We start from the raw sequence: 21,568 nt of genomic DNA on the forward strand, positions 1-21,568 counted from the left end.
TGTACATGTATATCGCCGGCATGCGCCAGGAGTCACCCGCGGTGCGCCTCTCTGCTCTTGCAAGTTGCAACCTCCCGGCGCATCGCGATTTTGTGAACCAGTGCAGTCGTAATTGCGAAGAACTGCGCTTCGGTCCTCTGAGCTGTGCTGAGGAGCTCTAAACAGAGCGAAACAGTTGCTGTCCACAGGCTTGAGTAGTTTATATTATATATATAAAGGCATAGCCTAGCCTATCGGGGGGATCTCCTAACAGTGAAAAGGATTATTGATTTATAATAGTGAAGCGACTGGTGCAGGCAAATGTATGCTGTTTATGATGAGAGCGAAATTGTGTCCGAAATTCTGAAACAGAATCTATAGCGGTAATCTTGGGTGGAAGGCAATTCCATAATTTGCCGATTTTATGTAAGAAAAGGGAAGATGAAAATTTGGGCAGTGCCCAACTCTTTTGCGATCTGCCCCACCAGTCCACCGATCCCGTGGAATTTTGACCAAAAGTGGTTTGTGAACCGTTTGCGCCGGTGATCGCCGATGCCGGGAGCCAGAGTCTGTCAAAATTTCAAACCAATACTTGTCCTAAATTTCCCTCGAAGCTACAAGTGTAGTGTTGATAAAGTCACAAGAACTTGCCAATGTATCCATCGTATTTTTTTATTTTTTTCAATGGTATTTGTTTCATAAGTTGCACAACAGTCAAGCAGATCATCCGTGAAGGACGGGTTGGTATGCTGACTTTGTTCACACCTTGAAGCGACTACAAGAATGGCGAACAGATCTCATCATAGGCTCTGACTTCAATTTCTGAAAATTTAGGACGAGTATTGGTTTGGTGGGATTATTTACCGTACAACTGCACTGGTTCACATAAGCGTACTGCGCCGTCAGTGGTTGCAAGCAGGGAGTACATGTAGTACAATATTGTACTACTCCCTGGTTGCAAGAGGCCCACCGCCGGCGACTCCCGGCGCGTTCCGCGCGACATGTGAAACTTCGTACACATTTTCGAAAGGCCCGTCGCGAAACTTCGTTCTCGTTCGAATTTTCGTTTTGCAGGACCTCTTGACTAACTTGTGGTCAACGGACGCCAGATGCATCGTCCTGACCAAAGTTATCGGATTTGTGTCATAGGATGGAGCCTGCCAGAAGGGTTATCGGTTTCCGCCCAGGCTGTTTGTTTAAACTGGCGGCAACCACAATGCTCGCAACAGTCCTGCTCAGCCGTGGAGTCGTGCAAAGGCCCTTGGGTGGCAACAAGCCACCAGCAGTATTCCACCCTACACTACTGAACAGGGCGTCGATATCACGCAGATCAATGGAGCAACACAGCAAAGCGTCTCCTCAGAATCGGTCCGCTGCACGAGAGTATTCCAGTAGGTTTCGGCGTCCACGGCACGACGAAATCAGCAATGAAGAGGCTGTCTGGGCACACGACAGATCTGAACAGGTTGCTGGTGCTGGCGAGCGGTGGTACAGGTACGGAACGCCTTTCCACACGACACCCCTTGGAGATGTATCTCTTGTGTTCAAGGCAGCTGACTTGAAAGGCACATCGCTGCTTCTGTACGGACAGCTTCTGCAAGGCATCTTTCACCCCGCGTATGAGCAGTACATAGCAGTTCTTCTTAATGATTCTGTAGTAATTGTGACTGTGAAACGTAACCATGCTACTCCTGCAGGCGAAAGTAAAACCCAAACGGCTAGCACTGATCAAAAGATAGAGGCGAATGTCTGGTACACATTGTGCGTGGTGACGTCACCGGTACTGCAGGTCTATTCAGAAAAGGCGTCACCCGACAGCATCCATCTAACTGAAGATCAATTGAGCAAATGTGGGCAAAGCGAGAGCTCCCCTGAGAAGGCGTTGAAGCCTGTTTTAGTAGATTCTGGATTGTACTTTGGTGGTGTCATTGACTGGCAGGCCTGCCCTGGGCTTACTACGCTACGCAATCTGCAAACATTTCGCGGGAAGATCTTGAGAAAGGTCCATGTGAATATGCAGGAAGTCGACCTAACCAACTGCACAACTGGGTATGCAGCGGAGACTTGGAGAGTGCGTATGTCCAAAATTGATATCAAACATCCGATTTCCATTCGTCGCTGGCCTGTAGTCAAGCCTCAAGTTGACTTGTCATTCCAGCACTTTCCCATTGTATCCGCACTAAGTAATGACCATGCTGTGGAGAGCGAGGACATGATAGCATCTGTAGCCAAACATATGCCCCTTAGAGGCGTGATTATTTACGATCTGGGTATGTCGCAGACAGCCAGGAAGTCTACGTCATCGTATTGCAACGTTACTATCCGTAGTTTCAGGCAGGACATCTTCAAAGATTTCACCTCCAACCTAAAAAACTACCGGTGGAAACCTCTGTTGGTTTATGGAGCGTTCCTGGAGTTCGATGGTGTTATCTGGGCAGATGCATCAATACGCTTCCAGCATCCAATACGAAACATTCCTCTTGTTCAGAATAGTTCTGGATTTGTGGGTTTTGAAATGGAAAATGCGTCGCCCATAGGTGCCTTCACGCACGACGGTATGTTGAAGGAGCTGGGAGTGGCGCGCTCTGCAGTTGTTACAGCTGTGATGATAATAGGCGGGGTAAGTATATGGATGCGGCAGGGACCGGTATCGCAAACACTGGCAGAGCACTGGATGGCCTGCGCACAGCGCAAATCATGTTTTGCCCCACCAGGAGCAGTTGTGGATTCATGGAAGTGTAGACTTAAGGAGCGCAAATCCGGGAAATACATTGGGTGCCATCGATACGACCAAAGTGCGTTGAGTATCATTGCCTCAAAGATCTTGAATGGATCGCGGTACATTGGCCATGCTTTTAGTCATTTTGCGATTGCTCAAAAACCAACATTCCTCTTTCCACGATGTAATCAATCCATGGTGACCTAGTTTCTTTCACATACCCTAATTTGTTCAAAGACACTGCTGTGTCACTTCGTTCTATAATTGCGTTATCATAGATGCTGGTCTACGTGTAGTTCCTAGCTGGTCTAGTTATTTTCCAGTAAAAACATGTTCATGCACAGGTGTAGTGTGCGTAGTCTCTTCGGAGGCGTGGGTTCGAATCCCACCGCTGCCACCAATTTAGAAAAGCGATCCTGTCAGCTTTTCTATTATTGTGTTCACATGGAGCTACCTAACGACACCGCTATTCAGACACGTTGTCTACGTAGCTACGTAAGTTTCTACGTAAGATGCTCGGTACCTGGTCCTGCAGGGAGGCCGGAGCTACTCCATGGCTCCTACCATCGCGCGGCCGGATGGCCGCATGCGTGTGCATTGCAGACTTTTTGTTGTTGCCTTTTCGGATGTGCATGCACGAGGAACTTCCTTCTTTGGAACTGCTTCTTGCATGAGCTGTTTCGGATATTTCGTCTCCTGGCCTGGCTTATTTCGTTTCGGTGCTGCTGAGACCTCCTTTCGCGGAATATTACTCAATGACAGGTGAGTTGACCAGTTCCCTTTGATTCATTTGCTTGTGTTGACTCTTTCATTTACGAAAAGTGTGCTGATTTTGGGCGGAATGCAATAAATAATGGAAAAGCTGACAGGATCTCCTTTCTAAATTTAGCTTTTCCGCTGCCGAGGCCTCCTTTTACGGAATACTCAATGACAGGCGATCTCTGAGTTGACCAGTTTCCTTCGATTCATTTGCTTATGCTCACCCTTTCATTTACGGAAACGTGTGCTGATTTTATTCGAATTTAGATCCATTTTTATCTCTTTGCCCTTGCCTACAGTGTGCGAAGAACGCGAGTTCCCCTTCTCGACGGTAAGGCTTATGTTAGATGTGTTGTAAAAATACTCATATTCATTGCACATTAGTACGTTACAAGTAAGGCACTGGTCAGTGGCATACTATCGTTGGCAGTTCCCAATCTGGAGGGAAAGGTTCAAGGACTCATTGACCGAGTTTGCCAAATAAATTCGCATATCAGGGAAAATCTCCATTGTGGAGAGGTTCAGTAACTTGTTTGCTTCATACGAAACAAGCCAATGGGTGCATTGTCGTCTCGTGAAAATCTCGTACTTGTATGATTGCATTTGTTTACTCGAGTCTGGGCTGTTTGAGTGAGTACTGCCGAGATTGCACTGCCCCAAATAAAGTTTCGTGCCGCCAAAGCAAGAATTACGATCTGCAATCTGTTTGTAGTACCAAGAGTACATAACCCCCCGTACTCTTGGTAGTACTTGCAAGAATGTGCAGTACATGTATCGTACTTTCTCTGTTGCTGTTTCAGTTGCCGTCATGTTGCTAAAGAAAGGTTCACTGGAGAGGTTCTGCAAAACAAAAATTCGAACGAAGTTTCGCGACAGTCCTTGCAAAAGTGTGTACGAATTTTTGCACGAACTTTGCGTTCTGCACATTTTCGTAGTTTGCGCGGGCCAAGTGCACGTACGCCATGACCCGATCTCACGAAATTTCCTACAACAGTTCATTTCGCGTTCCCTGCAAGTTTCGCGTCCAAAGTTGCGAAGTTTCGCACTTCATGATGTAGAGCGAAAGTTTGTACGCATTTTCGTTTTGCAGAACCTCTCTAGTGACTCTTTTGTTTCATACGAGATGAGTCGGTGTGGCTTAGAATCTTTCGCTGTAGAAGAAATCTATTCGTATGTCTATTGGAGAAATAATTGTATTCACTGGTTATATATGTATTATAAAATAGGTTAAGACAAACTCACAGAATAAATACCATCGGTCCCTTGGTGTTCGTCCTAAAGAGGTTCGACTGGATATCATTCATACTCACCAAAAGATGTGTAAGATTTTATTATCATGGAGTGCCTTGTTTATCTCTCAGTATCAGTACCTCCAACCATAGCCTTGACCCTTTTATCCTCAGGATCAGTGTAGTTGTTAGAACGAGGTGTCGGACTCAGCAATGTATTGTTTACATTTTAATACATGTTTATTGTTCCTCCTTTGCTGTGTTTTAGAAAATCGTGGACTAACAGTTTGAAGTCATTGAACTACTTCCAAGAGTTGTATCGACATCAACAGGATTACGATTTCAGTGCAATATGATGCAGGATGACCTTACACGATAACCCATGATTATAAACCATTACAAACACAGAATCAACAAAAACATCTGCGACACGCACCTGGCACATGGCTACATTTCTTCTATATAAATCTGATCGAGGGTGGGGAAATCTGAAATATCTGAAAGGCAAGACAAATTTATGGCAGAGTCGTGAAATTCTGCAACAGCAACATGCACAGAATGACCTCCGTATAAAAAAAGTATCGCCACCTGACTACTCGCATGTTTCCCCGCAGAAGAACATGCATTATGCTAGTGCCATTTTCTGCAAAAAAAGGCTTGCACATCAATGCGTATAATCAAGAGTACATAAGGTTATGTACTCTTGGTATAATCAAGAGTACATAACCCCCATTATGTACTCTTGGTATACCTCTTGATATGATGTGAAAGCCATCATTTACATATTCATATAGGGCTTGGCATTGATTGGTGACAGAAAAAAAAAAAGAAATTATAGCAATAAAAACTGCTTTATGGCAGTTTTCTAAAAAAAGTTATTGTGTTCTAGTCCATGGAGCCCGTCTAAAAAGTAAGAAATTAACGAAATGTGATCGCTGAATATTAAAATTTCACACAAAACCTCACAATAATCACACACAGAATTAAAAGCTACATGTAGAAGACCTTTTCCCCTCGTGATCTTCTTTCCTATGCATGCATGTTGCCAATTGTTGGTGCAGTACAAGTTAAAGTTGAAAGCAGCATTTCAAGTGTTGTGATTATTGTGAGGTTTTGTGTGAAATTTTAATTTTCAGCTATCACATTTCGTTAATTTCTTACTTTTTAGACGGGCTCCATGGACTAGAACACAATAACTTTTTTTAGAAAACTGCCATAAAGCAGTTTTTATTGCTATAATGTACTGTGCGTGGTCTAAGGCAAGGAGGCAGCTACCCACAGTCAGTGAACGAACGTTTCAGAACTTACTCCGGCACGGCCTGGAGGTTATCTTATATCAAATATTCCTAAGTGAACTTGCTCTCAATCAACCACGACTGTTACGTATGAGATACAAACTAGAGAACTTATACAGAATCTAACAAGGCCGTTGGCAAGGGGGGCCAGCTAGGAAGCTTCAGCTGGTGTCTATTGCGGGAAACAAGCAGCAGGCAGCAAAACAGCTAAAGAGAGTATGTGATAGTGTAGCAAGCAATCTGGAAATGCCATTGATTACTCGCAGCACGCCTCAGTGCTACAAAGGAAGCATTGGAGCATGAAACTGATATCGCAGTGAAGATAAGTCCATACAACTGCACAAGGACCTCTTGCAAATGAAGCATAGCGGCACAAGTATTGTATTTTGGAAACAATGAAGACTACTGATAATTAGTGTTGGTCTAGCTACTCTCCAGTGTGTAGTGGCGCAATGCAAGGATCATGGAAGAACAATCGTAAATGTAGGAAGTACTGTATGCTTCTAAACAATAGGGGCATGTTCGATTGGTAAGGATCGGGATCCAGATCTCAGATCCCTCGGATCCTTCAGATTCAACTGAACACTTTATTTTGGACCTTGACTGTTGCCATGTTGAAAATGGCGCTCACAAGGCACCCAAAAGGTTGAACGTCGTACTCATCCCGTGCGTCGTACAAAAAGTCAACAAGCTCTAGAGATAGCTCTATCTCCATCCACGTGTGCGTACCACAATGTGTACAAAAATGATTTTTACCCGCCATATACGCACAAAGGTCACATTTGGATCCGGTGAACCCTGCTCCCCGAGGAGGGTTGACCGGATCCAAATCCGAAGGATCCGGATCCGGATCCGACCAATCGAAAGGGTGCGAATCCAGTGGATCCGGTGGATCGGGATCCCGATCCTACCAATCGAACATGCCCTAAGAGTCATGCAAAATACATGTACTACTAGTCATGTGTAAACTGTAAAGCAGGGATACTACACAGGTACATGTGCATACTTAACAATGTGTTCGTATCTGATACTGTGGCGCACTATATCCCAATTGTTTCATTTACCAATACGAGGTTATGAGCGCTGCGTGATTGCAATTCATCGTCAGAGAAATAATGGATAAGAAGTCCCGCGAAACGAGACATTAGGGCGGAAAATGCCCCTGCCACTCGCCGCGCCTTATGGCTTGTGTCGATCGATGCTGGACATCGCAAAAAAATCCTGCTTTTCCTGTCGTAGGAATCATAAGTGTTATCAAGAGTACACAATACAATTATAAGCACCGAGAGCTTATTTACTCTTGGTGGTATCGTACTGCGATAATAATAACAGTGGCGGATCCAAAGCAAAGTGTGCTGCTGTGAAATATCGAAAAATATCATGTGTGCACAAAAGGACGTCCGTCCGATCACGGTCAGTGCAGTCACTGAGTCAAGGAGTACAGTGCACTGCATGCGGTAGATCGATACTGTACGTACAGAAAAGCGATCCTGTCAGCTTTTCTATTATTGTGTTCACATGGCGCTACCTAACGACACCGCTATTCAGACACATTGTCTACGTAGCTACGTAAGTTTCTACGTAAGATGCTCGGTACCTGGTCCTGGACCAGGGAGCTACTCCATGGCTCCTACCAGGGAACCGTAAAATACCTTTTACGACTCCCTGGCTCCTACCATCACGCGGCCGGCTGGCCGCATGCGTGTGCATTGCAGACTTTTTGTTGTTGCCTTTTCGGATGTGCATGCACGAGGAACTTCCTTCTTTGGAACTGCTTCTTGCATGAGCTGTTTCGGATATTTCGTCTTCTGGCCTGGCTTATTTCGTTTCGGCGCTGCTGAGACCTCCTTTCGCGGAATATTACTCAATGACAGGTGAGTTGACCAGTTGCCTTTGATTCATTTGCTTGTGTTGACTCTTTCATTTACGAAAAAGTGTGCTGATTTTGGGTGGAATGCAATAAATAATGGAAAAGCTGACAGGATCTCCTTTCTAAATTTAGCTTTTTCCCTGCCGAGGCCTCCTTTTTGCGGAATACTCGATGACAGGTGATCTCTGAGTTGACCAGTTTCCTTCGATTCATTTGCTTATGCTCAGCCTTTCATTTACGGAAACGTGTGCTGATTTTATTCGGATTTAGATCCATTTTTATCTCTTTGCCCTTGCCTACAGTGTGCGAAGAACGCGAGTTCACCTTCTTGACGGTAAGGCTTATGTTAGATGTGTTGTCGAAATACTTATATTCATTGCACATTAGTACGTTACAAGTAAGGCACTGGTCAGTGGCATACTATCGTTTGCAGTTCCCAATCTGGAGGGAACGGTTCAAGGACTCATTGGACGAGTTTGCCAAATAAATTCGCATATCAGGGAAAATCTCCATTGTGGAGAGGTTCAGTAACTTGTTTGCTTCATACGAAACAAGCCAATGGGTGCAGTCTCGTCTCGTGAAAATCTAGTACTTGTATGATTGAATTTGTTTACTCGAGTCTGGGCTGTTTGATTTGTGAGTACCGCCGAGATTGCACTGCCCCAAATAAAGTTTCGTGCCTCCAAAGCAAGAATTACGATCTGCAATCTGTTTGTAGTACCTGTAGTACCTGCAAGAATGTGCAGTACATGTATCGTACTTTCTCTGTTGCTGTTTCAGTTGCCGTCATGTTGCTAAAGAAAGGTTCAGTAGAGAGGTTCTGCAAAACGAAAATTCGAACGAAGTTTCGCGACAGTCCTTGCGAAAGTGTGTACGAATTTGTGCACGAACTTTGCGTTCTGCACATTTTCGTAGTTTGCGCGGGCCAAGTGCACGTACGCCATGACCCGATCTCACGAAATTTCCTACGACAGTTCATTTCGCGTTCCCCGCAAATTTCACGCCCAAAGTTGCGAAAGTTCGTGCGAAGTTTCGCACTTCATGATGTAGAGCGAAAGTTCGTACACATTTTCGTTTTGCAGAACCTCTCTAGTGACTCTTTTGTTTCATACGAGACGAGTCAATGAGTCGGTGTGGCTTAGAATCCTTCGCTGTAGAAGAAATCTATTCGTATGTCTATTGGAGAAATAATTGTATTCACTGGTTATAAAATAGGTTAAGACAAACCCACAGAATAAATACCATCGGTCCCTTGGTGTTCGTCCTAAAGAGGTTCGACTGGATATCATTCATACTCACCAAAAGATGTGTAAGATTTTATTATCATGGAGTGCCTTGTTTATCTCTCAGTATCAGTGCCTCCAACCATAGCCTTGACCCTTTTATCCTCAGGATCAGTGTAGTTGTTGGAACGAGGTGTCGGATTCAGCAATGTATTTGTTTACATTTTAACCCATTCAGCGCTACTGGGCCTTGCCTATGCTACTCTGCATATAAATGCTAAAAACAGGGCCAATAGCAAGTTCTAAAACTCCAGGGTTCTGGCAACTGGGGTCCTCAAATATTTTGGAAATGATTGCCAAGACTATCAACCACAGGGTGACAGAATTGATACAGTCCCCAAAAAGAATAGCGCATCACAACAGGGGACGCAAGTTTGCTCAAATTGCGTGAAATACGCCAAATGCGTGAAATTGCAGCTGAAACATCGCTGAAAAGAGAAGAAAAAAAGATGAGTAGTGTTTCCAAGCGGGATTCGTACCAACAACCTATCGTACAAGAGGCAGGATCATGATCCAACTGACTATTATATAAACAGTGCTTTTACACACCAAAAAGTGCCAGAAATCGCTATATATCCCATGACGTCTATAGACGTCATCCGCGCATGGGGGGCATTTTCAATGACGTGTATAGACGTCATCAGCGTTCAAAGGGTTAATACATGTTAATTGTTCCTCCTTTGCTGTGTTGTTTTAGAAAATCGTGGACTAACAGTTTGAAGTTGTATCGACATCAACAGGATTACGATTTCAGTGCAATATGATGCACGATAACCCATGATTATAAACCATTATAAACACAGAATCAACAAAAACATCTGCGACACGCACCTGGCGCATGGCTACATTTCTCAAATAAATCTGATCGAGGGTGGGGAAATCTGAAATATCTGAAAGGCAAGACAAATTTATGACAGAGTCATGAAATTCTGCAACAGCAACATGCACAGAGTGACCTCCGTATAAAAAAAGTATCACGACCACTACTCACATGTTTCCCCGCAGAAGAACATGCATTATGCTTGTGCCATTTTCTGCAAGAAAAGGCTTGCACATCAATGAGTATGCTGTATTACGGTATTGATATGATCAAGAGTACATGAACCTCTTGATATGATGTGAAGGCCATCATTTACATATTGATATAGGACATTCAATTAATTGGTGACAGAAAAAAACAAAAGAAATTATAGCAATAAAAACTGCTTTATGGCAGTTTTCTAAAAAAAAGTTATTGGGTTCTAGTCCATGGACCCCGTCTAAAAAGTAAGAAATTAACGAAATGTGATAGCTGAAAATTAAAATTTCACACAAAACCTCACAATAATCACACACAGAATTAAAAGCTACATGTAGAAGACCTTTTCCCCTCGTGATCCTCTTTCCTATGCATGCATGTTGCCAATTGTTGGTGCAGTACAAGTTAAAGTTGAAAGCAGCATTTGAAATGTTGTGATTATTGTGAGGTTTTGTGTGAAATTTTAATTTTCAGCTATCACATTTCGTTAATTTCTTACTTTTTAGACGGGGTCCATGGACTAGAACACAATAACTTTTTTTAAGAAAACTGCCATAAAGCAGTTTTTATTGCTATAATCAAGAGTGCATAAACTGTTTATGGACTCTTGCTATAATGTAGTCTGTACTGGCGTTCACGTCCGTGATTTACAAACGGACACTGTACATGCATTATGCATTATTATGCATTATGCATTATTATGCATTATGCATTATGCATTATACCATTGGGTGGTTGTTTCCTTTTTGATCTTTGGAAACAATCCAAACTTACCTCCATTGGCGCTGTCATTCATTGCTGCTCTGGATGGGTGTGGTCAGTATTCCTTGGACAAGCTTTTTTCCGGAAGAGAAATGATGTTCCGATTGATGACACTCTTCAACGAACTTCGAATCTTACACGTAGAGTTCAAGCTCCTCAGAAGGTGAGAGCTCCGACATCCAAGCAAAGTCAGTAATCTCTACCTGCTGCACCATGCAGTAGTCACTACATTTAATTGTTCCTCCAACGGAGTGCTGCACCAGCGATGTGTTTTAGATGGTGTTGGAAGGATTGTCGACACTATTTCGCTGTTGTTGTTTCTGTCAAGTGAAGACAATGCTCCTGTGATTTATTATAGAGAATTTCGCATCGTAAAAATGCTAAAGATTTCCGAACGTACAAACCGACAGGGAAAGTTGTCATTCCGGCATTTCTGGCTCTCAACGTACCCGTGGCTTGCATATTCGATCTTTACAAGAAGTTGAAAGGGTCTTCAAGCCCTCACGGAACCTGTGTGCCAGTCGATTGCAAACATGTTTAATAATGATTATGTGTCCGTACTAAATATATACAATGTAGGGTGAGCAGCAGCATTTGGCCCTGTACAGGTTTTCCATAGTCCACCGCACCAAAACTGCACTCTCCAGCGATGGTGCAGTGGTGGTGTGCTGTGGCAACGTGGAGAGCGCAGTCAAGTGTGGTGTGGTCGATGATGGAAGAACATTGTGTCCGTAGTGTGTTTTAAAAGCATGCGACTCCAACTAACACAATCGGATTGTCGTGATTACAATCGCACAACTTCAATACAATCTGATTCCATACTATTTTGGCTGTTCAATTTTGGTTCAACTGTAGAGATGTCTGGATCCGCCCCTGAATTATATTATTCGGATCCGTGTCAGCATCGCTTGATTGTTGAGAAACACACAAACTAGTACATGTATTGCAATAAAGTATCATAAATGCCCGCAGCAAGTATGCAATATCAAAATTGATCACGCTACAAGCTGATCACATCACAATGTTCCACAGGACCACTGAGAAAGCCAATAAAAACACGCGGCCGAGTACTGAAGTCGTAGAGATACAATTAGATTGTATTTCTACGACTTCAGTACTTGGACGCGTGTTTTTATTGGCCGCATAAAATGATGATGCAAAGAAAGAAAAGGACACAGGAAATATGATGCTGGATTTGAAAAAAGAAGAAAAAAAGTAGTAGCCGAGCTTACTACTGTGAGCTGATAAACTCAACACTGAACATAAAGCGAGTATAAACCGTTATTCACATGCCTGCATATGTGTATAGTTTTATTTCCGCTACTAGCCCTACAACTTTACTGTCGGCTGATAAGTACTACAAAAAAGTTATAGTTCTACACTAGGCTTAATACCGTACCAAGGTAACTAACTGGTTGAGGGGCAAAAGTTACTTAGTCATGCCTGGGATCAGGTACCAGGTCGCCAAGGGCCAGGCTCTGTCGCGGGCAGACATGCCTTGCGCTGCCATCACCACCCCTGACCTGCGTCATATTATTATGATATCGACAGCCCTGCAGACTAGCACAGCACAAGAATGGGGGTGAGATAAACATGACGTCATTGTTCACAAGTCATCATTCCGTCACCTTCTTAATAAGACAGTAAGTACAGTGAACTTCGCGAATAACGACAATTCGCTAATAACGACTGCGGACATAACGACAATTCGCTAATAACGACTGCGGACATAACGACAATTCGCTAATAACGACTGCGGACATAACGACAATTCGCTAATAACGACTGCGGACATAACGACAATTCGCGAATAACGACTGCGGACATAACGACAATTCGCTAATAACGACTGCGGACATAACGACAATTCGCTAATAACGACTGCGGACATAACGACAATTCGCTAATAACGACTGCGGACATAACGACAATTCGCTAATAACGACTGCGGACATAACGACAATTCGCGAATAACGACTGCGGACATAACGACAATTCGCTAATAACGACTGCGGATATAACGACAATTCGCGAATAACGACTGCGGACATAACGACAATTCGCTAATAACGACTGCGGATATAACGACAATTCGCTAATAACGACTGCGGACATAACGACAATTCGCTAATAACGACTGCGGACATAACGACAATTCGCGAATAACGACTGCGGACATAACGACAATTCGCTAATAACGACTGCGGATATAACGACAATTCGCGAATAACGACTGCGGACATAACGACAATTCGCTAATAACGACTGCGGATATAACGACAATTCGCTAATCACGACTGCAGATATAACGACAATTCGCTAATAACGACTGCGGATATAACGACAATTCGCTAATAACGACTGCGGATATAACGACAATTCGCTAATAACGACTGCGGATATAACGACAATTCGCTAATAACGACTGCAGACATAACGACAATTCGCTGATAACGACTGCGGATATAACGACAATTCGCTAATAACGACTGCGGACATAACGACAATTCGCTGATAACGACTGCGGACATAACGACAATTCGCGAATAACGACTGCGGACATAACGACAATTCGCTAATAACGACTGCGGACATAACGACAATTCGCTAATAACGACTGCGGATATAACGACAATTCGCTAATAACGACTGCGGACATAACGACAATTCGCTAATAACGACTGCGGACATAACGACAATTCGCTAATAACAACTGCGGACATAACGACAATTCGCTAATAACGACTGCGGACATAACGACAATTCGCTAATAACGACTGCGGACATAACGACAATTCGCTAATAACGACTGCGGACATAACGACAATTCGCGAATAACGACTGCGGACATAACGACAATTCGCTAATAACGACTGCGGACATAACGACAATTCGCGAATAACGACTGCGGACATAACGACAATTCGCTAATAACGACTGCGGACATAACGACAATTCGCGAATAACGACTGCGGACATAACGACAATTCGCTAATAACGACTGCGGACATAACGACAATTCGCGAATAACGACTGCGGACATAACGACAATTCGCTAATAACGACTGCGGACATAACGACAATTCGCGAATAACGACTGCGGACATAACGACAATTCGCTAATAACGACTGCGGACATAACGACAATTCGCGAATAACGACTGCGGACATAACGACAATTCGCTAATAACGACTGCGGACATAACGACAATTCGCGAATAACGACTGCGGACATAACGACAATTCGCTGATAACGACTGCGGACATAACGACAATTCGCGAATAACGACTGCGGACATAACGGCAATTCGCTAATAACGACTGCGGACATAACGACAATTCGCTAATAACGACTGCGGACATAACGACAATTCGCTAATAACGACTGCGGACATAACGACAATTCGCGAATAACGACTGCGGACATAACGACAATTCGCTAATAACGACTGCGGACATAACGACAATTCACGAATAACGATTGCGGACATAACGACAATTCGCTAATAACGACTGCGGACATAACGACAATTCGCGAATAACGACTGCGGACATAACGACAATTCGCTAATAACGACTGCGGACATAACGACAATTCACGAATAACGACTGCGGACATAACGACAATTCGCTAATAACGACTGCGGACATAACGACAATTCGCGAATAACGACTGCGGACATAACGACAATTCGCTAATAACGACTGCGGACATAACGACAATTCGCGAATAACGACAGCATTTCCATGCCCAGAGCAAAGTCCCATCCAACTGTAATACATAATGAGACTTCGGGTATAACGACACTTCGCGAATAAGGACACTTTTTTGATGCCCCGCGGAGTGTCGTTATAAGCAAAGTTGACTATACCTACATAAGCACATGAGTCCAATGAGCAGAGAGAACTGATCTTGTTTCTTCACATAACGCTACACTTCAAGGTCTGAGCGGCAATGACATTTTTTCTCTGCCTCGCCTCTTTGTTGTTTGAGCTAGCAGAGGTGGTTAACGTTGAGTCAGTTTCGCATAGAGGAACATGTCCAATCCGCATTCGTTGTGATATCTGGAGTAAGGGCATGATTATGATATCTGCTTCATTCTCCCTAATGCTCCTGTATTTGGGATTTCGCGGACGGCCTGGTTTGGTACCATCCAAAGTCATTCCAGGAAATGAAGCCCAACCCACTGCAAGCCTTATGGATCGGAATGAATCCTCCTGCAAGGTATGCTTGAATATGATTTAAATTCTGAGTTTGATAATTTTTCAGTGATAATTACAGGTTTGTATTTCTCAGGCTCAATCATGTGTTTCCTGCGCTGAGGAGCCCATGGCCAACAACGAACACACACATTCAGTGCAACTCATGCACAAACAGACCCCCCCCCCCCCCACACCCACACACCCACATACACACGCACACATACACGCACATGCACACCCACACACAGCTGCAAGCATGAACGCACACACGTGCAAGCACACACACACACACAACCGCATGCATGTGCGCGCACACATGCACACCCACACGCACACACATGCACACCCACACACATGCACACCCACACGCAGCTGCAAGCATGAACGCACACACATGCAAGCACACACATACACACACACAACTGCATGCATGTGCGCGCACACATGCACACCCACACACATGCACACCCACAAGCAGCTGCAAGCATGAACGCACACACATGCAAGCACACACATACACACACAACTGCATGGATGTGCGTGCACACATGCAAGCACACACACACACGCACGAACACACACACACATATACACACACACACACCGAAACACGCACGCACGCACATGCACACACACGCACGCACATGCACACACACACACACACACACACACACACACACACACACAGACACAACTGAACGCACACAACCCGTTACCGCAGGCATGTGCACACACACACAAGCAAGCGACCAAACACACACATGCACACACAAACAAACACAAACATATAGATGGGCTTACTGTTCGTTAGCGTCCCTGGGCCATTGTGGTGTGGTGAAAGTGCGCAACAAGGGCCGCTCCCATTGCCGTTCCGATGCTGATCCAGGCGAGAACGAAAGAAGCACCATACTTGGGATCCGGCCTGTCGCCTAAGTTCTCCTCTTCGACGTAGCCGACAAAGGACAGAGCGGCTATGAACATACAGAAAGCTGCACACACCCAGGAAACAGCACAACAAAATTACTCAGCAACCAGTTCCAATACTAGTATAGGTCATGTGTATGTATGGCTTGGCAGGCCTGTAGCAGCCTCATTCCCATTAGTCCAGCAAGTTCCAACCTCAATATTAATTTAACTCGGATGGTGAGTTAAATTATGGTGAACGAAGAAGGACAAAATGTTGCGAGTTATGACGAACTGTCCACCAACGTAACCAGATCATATACAGTCAGCGAGTGCGACAAAATGGCACAAAACTGACAAAGGATTACTGAGACATTCGGCGACCTGGTTACGTTGGTGGACAGTTAGTCATAGCTCACAACATTTTGTCCTCCTTTTTTCATCAATATTAATTATTGAGGTTGGAGGGGGAGGGGGGGGGGGGGGGGGGGGAGGTGTGCTGATTATTAGATCGAACAATCACCAACGCATTCAAATCCCACATCGAACTGTACGACTGTCCTAGTCAGCTTCTAATACCGCCACGTACCATCATACACGACTAGCGGGCATTCGTTTGCTAACGGATCAGCAGCTAAACAGACGGGTACCCGGATCACCCCTAGTTCGCTCTGTGTTTTTCTGGCATCCCAATATTCCTTTTTTTTTTACAACATACTGGTTGAATCCTACTGTTTTGTGTGCAAAGAAATATTTCAAAAATAATGTGTTACATACATGCCATATATACAAACACCACAAACACAAAGACGTACGCACGCGCACACACACATATACACACACGCACACGCTCTCACACACACACACACACACACACACACACATATATGGGTGCGCTCGTACAAACATGTGCACGCGCACACACATACACACACAGTGACACACACACACGCTCACACACACACACACACACACACACACACACACACACACACACACACACACACACACACACATATGGGTGCACTCGTACAAACATGTGCACACGCACACCTCAGACCTCAGACCTGCCCATCGCGGAAGCGATGATAGCGAACAGGTATGTTAGACATAGCAACTTGTGCTGGGATTACACCATTCAACAGCTTGCAAGGCTGATGAATTGACCGCCACTATTTTTAGCCTGGTATCCACCACACAGCTGATTGAAGTGACTTTTTCTGGCCAGTGAATCCCTATTTTTCATTTTCCATTTTTTTTCTACACACACACCACACCACATACTCCGGCATACACTGGCTGTTGGTAACCACCCAGGAGAATGAAAGAAAAGTCAGGCAGAGACCGAGTAAGAGAAGAAAGACGTGTGCGACCATAATCGTCGGGAATTGAACCCGCAACCTCTCGATTGGAAATCGACTGCACATACCACTGCACCATATGGGACACGCACACACGCACACACACACACACACACACACACACACACACACACACACACACACACACACACACACACACACACACACACACACACACACACACACACACACATGTCCGAACAGATGCATGCACCCGGTAAATACACGTTCACACGCACACACACACACACACACACTCTCTCTCTCTCTCTCTCTCTCTCTCTCTCTCACTCACACATACAATACAATACAATACAATACAATACAATAATGCCCATCCGGAGATGATGGCAGGTCCTGAAAGGACCGACAGTGTTTCAGTCACGCGGAACAGAACTTCGAGTGGCGAGTGAGGTCCTGGCGACGGCGAAAATCTCGGCCGCAGTGGCACCTGAAATCCCGAGACACAGGTTTAGGCGGCTGGATGGTGTTGCAGGCCAGTCTCCACGCACGGCGGTCCTCAGCTAGGCTGTACCAGTCATTGATGTGGCGTTCCTCTAGGTCAATCACGATGTTGTCACGCCAACGCTTGCGTGGCCCGTGGCGAGGGCGCGGCTTCTGGAGCTCACCAAACAATACGCACTTTGGTATTCTGTCGTCCGACATGCCCCAACCAGCGAAGACGGCGCGTCCTCAGCATCTCCACCACTGATCGCAAACCAGCCCGCTCCAAGATGACAGCATTGGAGAGATGCTCATTCCATTGTTCTGACTTGCTGACGTCCAGGATAAACCGAGCACAGCAGTTGTGGAACACTGACAGACGGCGGGTATCGGTTGCCTTGACAGCCCATGACTCACAGCCATAAAGTAACGTTGAGAGGACGACTGCAGAGTAAACATGAGTCTTGGTACGCACAGAGATGTGGCGGTTTCGGAAGACAGCAGAACGCAAGGCACCGAAAGACCGGGAGGCCTTGGCAAGACGGGAAGAAACCTCAACCGCCAACTGACCATCATTAGTAATACAGCTACTGAGGTATGTAAACTCGTTCACGATTTCGATGTCGCCATCTGCCAACGTCAAGCATCCGGCATACTGGCCAACCCTCCCGTTTTTCCCGGGAAAATCCCGGAAAATCAACACTCCTCCCGGGGTCCCGGGGATTTCAAGCAAACTCCCGGAAAAACCAAAGTTTTTTTCTGATACAGGATTTTCCTGAAAACTCCATTGTTTCTCCCCGAATGTCCCGGTTTTTTGAACTTTTTTCAAAGGTATGTAGTAAAATGTACCATTGTACGGTGCTCATTCGCACTTCGAACTGTGCACAGCACTTTGAAGACCTGAGTCACCTGACCATGCAATATCTGCACTGACAAAGTGACAGGCGGTTGCCGACTGATCAAACTGCACTACATGTAACCAGGGTCGATCTGTGCTGTACGCCCAGCTGCAGAGTCGAACGTTTTTTGGGCGGGAAAAGCTCTTTTTCACTTGTTTTTGTGCCATCCAGGGATTTTGAGAGAAATCCAGGGATTCTGCATGTCTTGTCAAGGGATTGAGATTGTGGTGATTGGTCAGTATGATCCGGTCGGAGGGAGATCAGCATTGATGACCATGCACTTCTTTTTACCACTGAGTTTTGGTAAAACACATACACACACATACATACACACACACACACACACATACATACACACACACACACACACACACACATACACATGCACGCTCACATACAATTGCATACGCCAAACCCAAACACACACAGACACTGCTTCTTCCAGTACTCTCGATTAAAGCTTCAATACTGGAAAACTTATCCCTCTGGTCAGGACTCCTATGGCAATCTCCCAACTCATCTCTTACCGGAAGCGGCGAACAGAAAGCGCGGAAGTCCTATCCACTTCGGCTTTTTCTTATTGAATTCCATGAAGATGATCAAAACTGTTGTAGTGCTGGCAAGCAGCACTGCCATGACAACGAACGCTTGTGTATTGCGGAGAGTATCTTGCACACAACAGCAAGAAAACGAGGAGAGTTCATACTGTTTAGGGACGTTTCTCAATAAGGTGGGGTCAAGAGTCCAACAGCAAAACCGTGTATTGACTTGCGGTAAGATGGTATGGAAAGTGGACAATTTCACTTCTGTGTGAGAGTCGATCAAGCTGACATTTCGCCATGATTTCGGCATGCTATGTTCAGGGATGCAATCACCCTCTACGGTCAAGCCAAGATCGACCTTCAAATCCAGTAAAGATTACTTCTGGTTAGTCAAAGGTGAACAGTGGTGTATCCATAAGTGTGACGGAGCTGAATACGGGAAAAATGACAAAGGTCCGAAGAATAATTGACTGTAAATACCAAGTCTCTAACCAGGGACCCTGGAATTGACGACGGAATGTGTGCAATCTAACGGTGCATCCACCCTAATTTAATTATGGTGGATGCGTTCGATTACACACATTTCGGTCAATTGTAGAATAAATTTTATTCTAGAATTGACTAAATTATATTTTAGAATTGACCGAAATGTGTGTAATCGAACGTGCCCAGTGATAACTAGAAGTTAATTCTGCTGACTAAGTTAAACGTGCAACCAATCACAACAGAACGCATCAGCCTGTAATGCCCTTGCCTGCTTACGATTCACATTCAAGAGGTCACTATCCTTCAGCGAACTCTTGCAGCGTCGCACATCGGTGGTGACGCAGACTCGCCAAATTCCAACTTCTATGCCTGCACTGGTCTGGGCCTGGTCCATCTCGTACCACTTCGGAGCAGCTGTTCAGAAACAAACACAGCAAAAATCGCCCGCATATTCCGTATTGTACTCTTTTGGCCAGGGAGTAGTAAAATACCAGTATTTTACTACTTCTGCAAGCCCTTGGAAGGCGCCTTCCACATCAAGAGTATAAACTATCAGCAGGGAGGATGTACATGTACATGATCTATACCAGAATCTCAAGGGTATTGGAACTGACGATGGTGCATGTGCATAATCATTACATTCACGAATTGAACTGCTGCATTTCGGTCACCCAAATAATTTTACTCATACAAATTAACGCACATGCAAGGAACTAGTTGGATGATGCAACTGAGTGCAAAGTCCACGAAAATGGCGATTGGTCTTTCGTTGCAATTAATTTGCAAAGAATACGCCATGCCAAAATTACTGTAGTGCGAAGGAGTGAAGTAGAACACCGGTATCACGAAGCGGGAGATAAATACTCAAGTACAAGTAGATATCCAGAACTCATTAGTCGTTAGTGCAAGGCCGCGAAAAAGGCTTTGGAGTCCCACTTCATCTAGCCACTTATCGACTCGAGTTCCCAGGTACAATAGAAAGTGCATGGCTGTACAATATACATGTACATACGCTTTTCCAGGACGGATACATGATCGCTGAGCACTTCTCTTACCGTTGGCAGTGACCATCAAGACTATGGTAGTGACTGCCAGGATGTTGAGCGGTATCTCCAATCGCGCCATCGTTTCTCCTCACAGTGCATGCAACTGCTGGACAATTTCAAGGAGCACAACGTCTAGAGTCACCTCTGCCGCTTGTCCGGAAACTGTGGACGGCCAGAACGCACGGTGCAAACGGTCTATATTGGAAGGAACAGGGGACGTGTATTGCGATGTCCCTGTCGAATATGACCCAGAAGAACAGAAGGAAATACTGTACTCAGTAGCGACTGGTTACGTTCTCGAGAAGAGAGCAAGAAACTGTACAAGCGTGTGCAAATGTGTGCAGGGCGTTCGTCCATCCACCGCATGGTGTTTGGGGTTGGTGCTGCATTTCCACTGGCCGTGATCATGGTCGGTGTGCACAAGACAGACTCAGTACATGACTACAGTCTACAGTCGTAGTCTAACGCTGCTGCACAATCATGAGTAACACGTTACACGTCTAGTATTACAGAAGACTGCACTGGTTCTGTAATTTTTGTGAGTCTTGCTTGCATTGCAGGTAGGAACTACTATGCTGTACTCAGATGGTTTGTAGGGAAGTCTCACGCTACCTCGTTCTGTGCATGCATGTCAACGGCTCCAGCTTTTGGCTTTGCCTGTTCCATGATACGGGTGCGCATTCCTGTGTACATGCGCATCAATCCTTCAAGGCCTCATGCCATGGTAGTATAGTGACAGTACTAATACTATGCATGGTGGGAAAGAAAAG

The 21,568-nt window shown here is 45.0% G+C and overlaps 1 protein-coding gene and 1 long non-coding RNA gene across 2 annotated transcripts; one reads left to right on the plus strand and one right to left on the minus strand.

Moving 5' to 3' along the window:
* The first annotated feature begins 3,167 nt into the window (after nucleotides 1-3,167).
* On the plus strand, nucleotides 3,168-5,042 carry LOC135829361 (uncharacterized). The gene is made up of 3 exons (XR_010555800.1): nucleotides 3,168-3,460; nucleotides 3,757-3,788; nucleotides 4,955-5,042. It is a non-coding gene; the product is annotated as an uncharacterized LOC135829361 (long non-coding RNA).
* Nucleotides 5,043-11,738: 6,696 nt separating this feature from the next.
* On the minus strand, nucleotides 11,739-21,190 carry LOC135830143 (uncharacterized). The gene is made up of 5 exons (XM_065342536.1): nucleotides 20,808-21,190; nucleotides 20,029-20,166; nucleotides 19,252-19,392; nucleotides 15,919-16,106; nucleotides 11,739-12,474 (listed from the first exon to the last, which is right to left on the minus strand). The coding sequence occupies exons 1-4, from the start codon at nucleotides 20,875-20,877 to the stop codon at nucleotides 15,925-15,927; spliced, it is 531 nt and encodes a 176-aa protein (XP_065198608.1). The 5' UTR covers nucleotides 20,878-21,190; the 3' UTR covers nucleotides 11,739-12,474; nucleotides 15,919-15,924.
* Nucleotides 21,191-21,568: the final 378 nt, after the last annotated feature.

The sequence above is a fragment of the Sycon ciliatum genome, chromosome 13 (genome assembly GCF_964019385.1).
Source record: "Sycon ciliatum chromosome 13, ocSycCili1.1, whole genome shotgun sequence".
Lineage (NCBI taxonomy): Eukaryota > Metazoa > Porifera > Calcarea > Leucosolenida > Sycettidae > Sycon > Sycon ciliatum.

Excerpts from the sequence above, each read along its gene's own strand:
- LOC135830143 (XM_065342536.1), bottom strand. The coding sequence starts at position 20,877 with ATGGCGCGATTGGAGATACCGCTCAACATCCTGGCAGTCACTACCATA. Across the intron at positions 20,167-20,807 it reads CTTGATGGTCACTGCCAACG|CTGCTCCGAAGTGGTACGAG; the intron begins GTAAGAGAAGTG and ends GTTTCTGAACAG. Across the intron at positions 16,107-19,251 it reads CTTTCTGTTCGCCGCTTCCG|CTTTCTGTATGTTCATAGCC; the intron begins GTAAGAGATGAG and ends GGGTGTGTGCAG.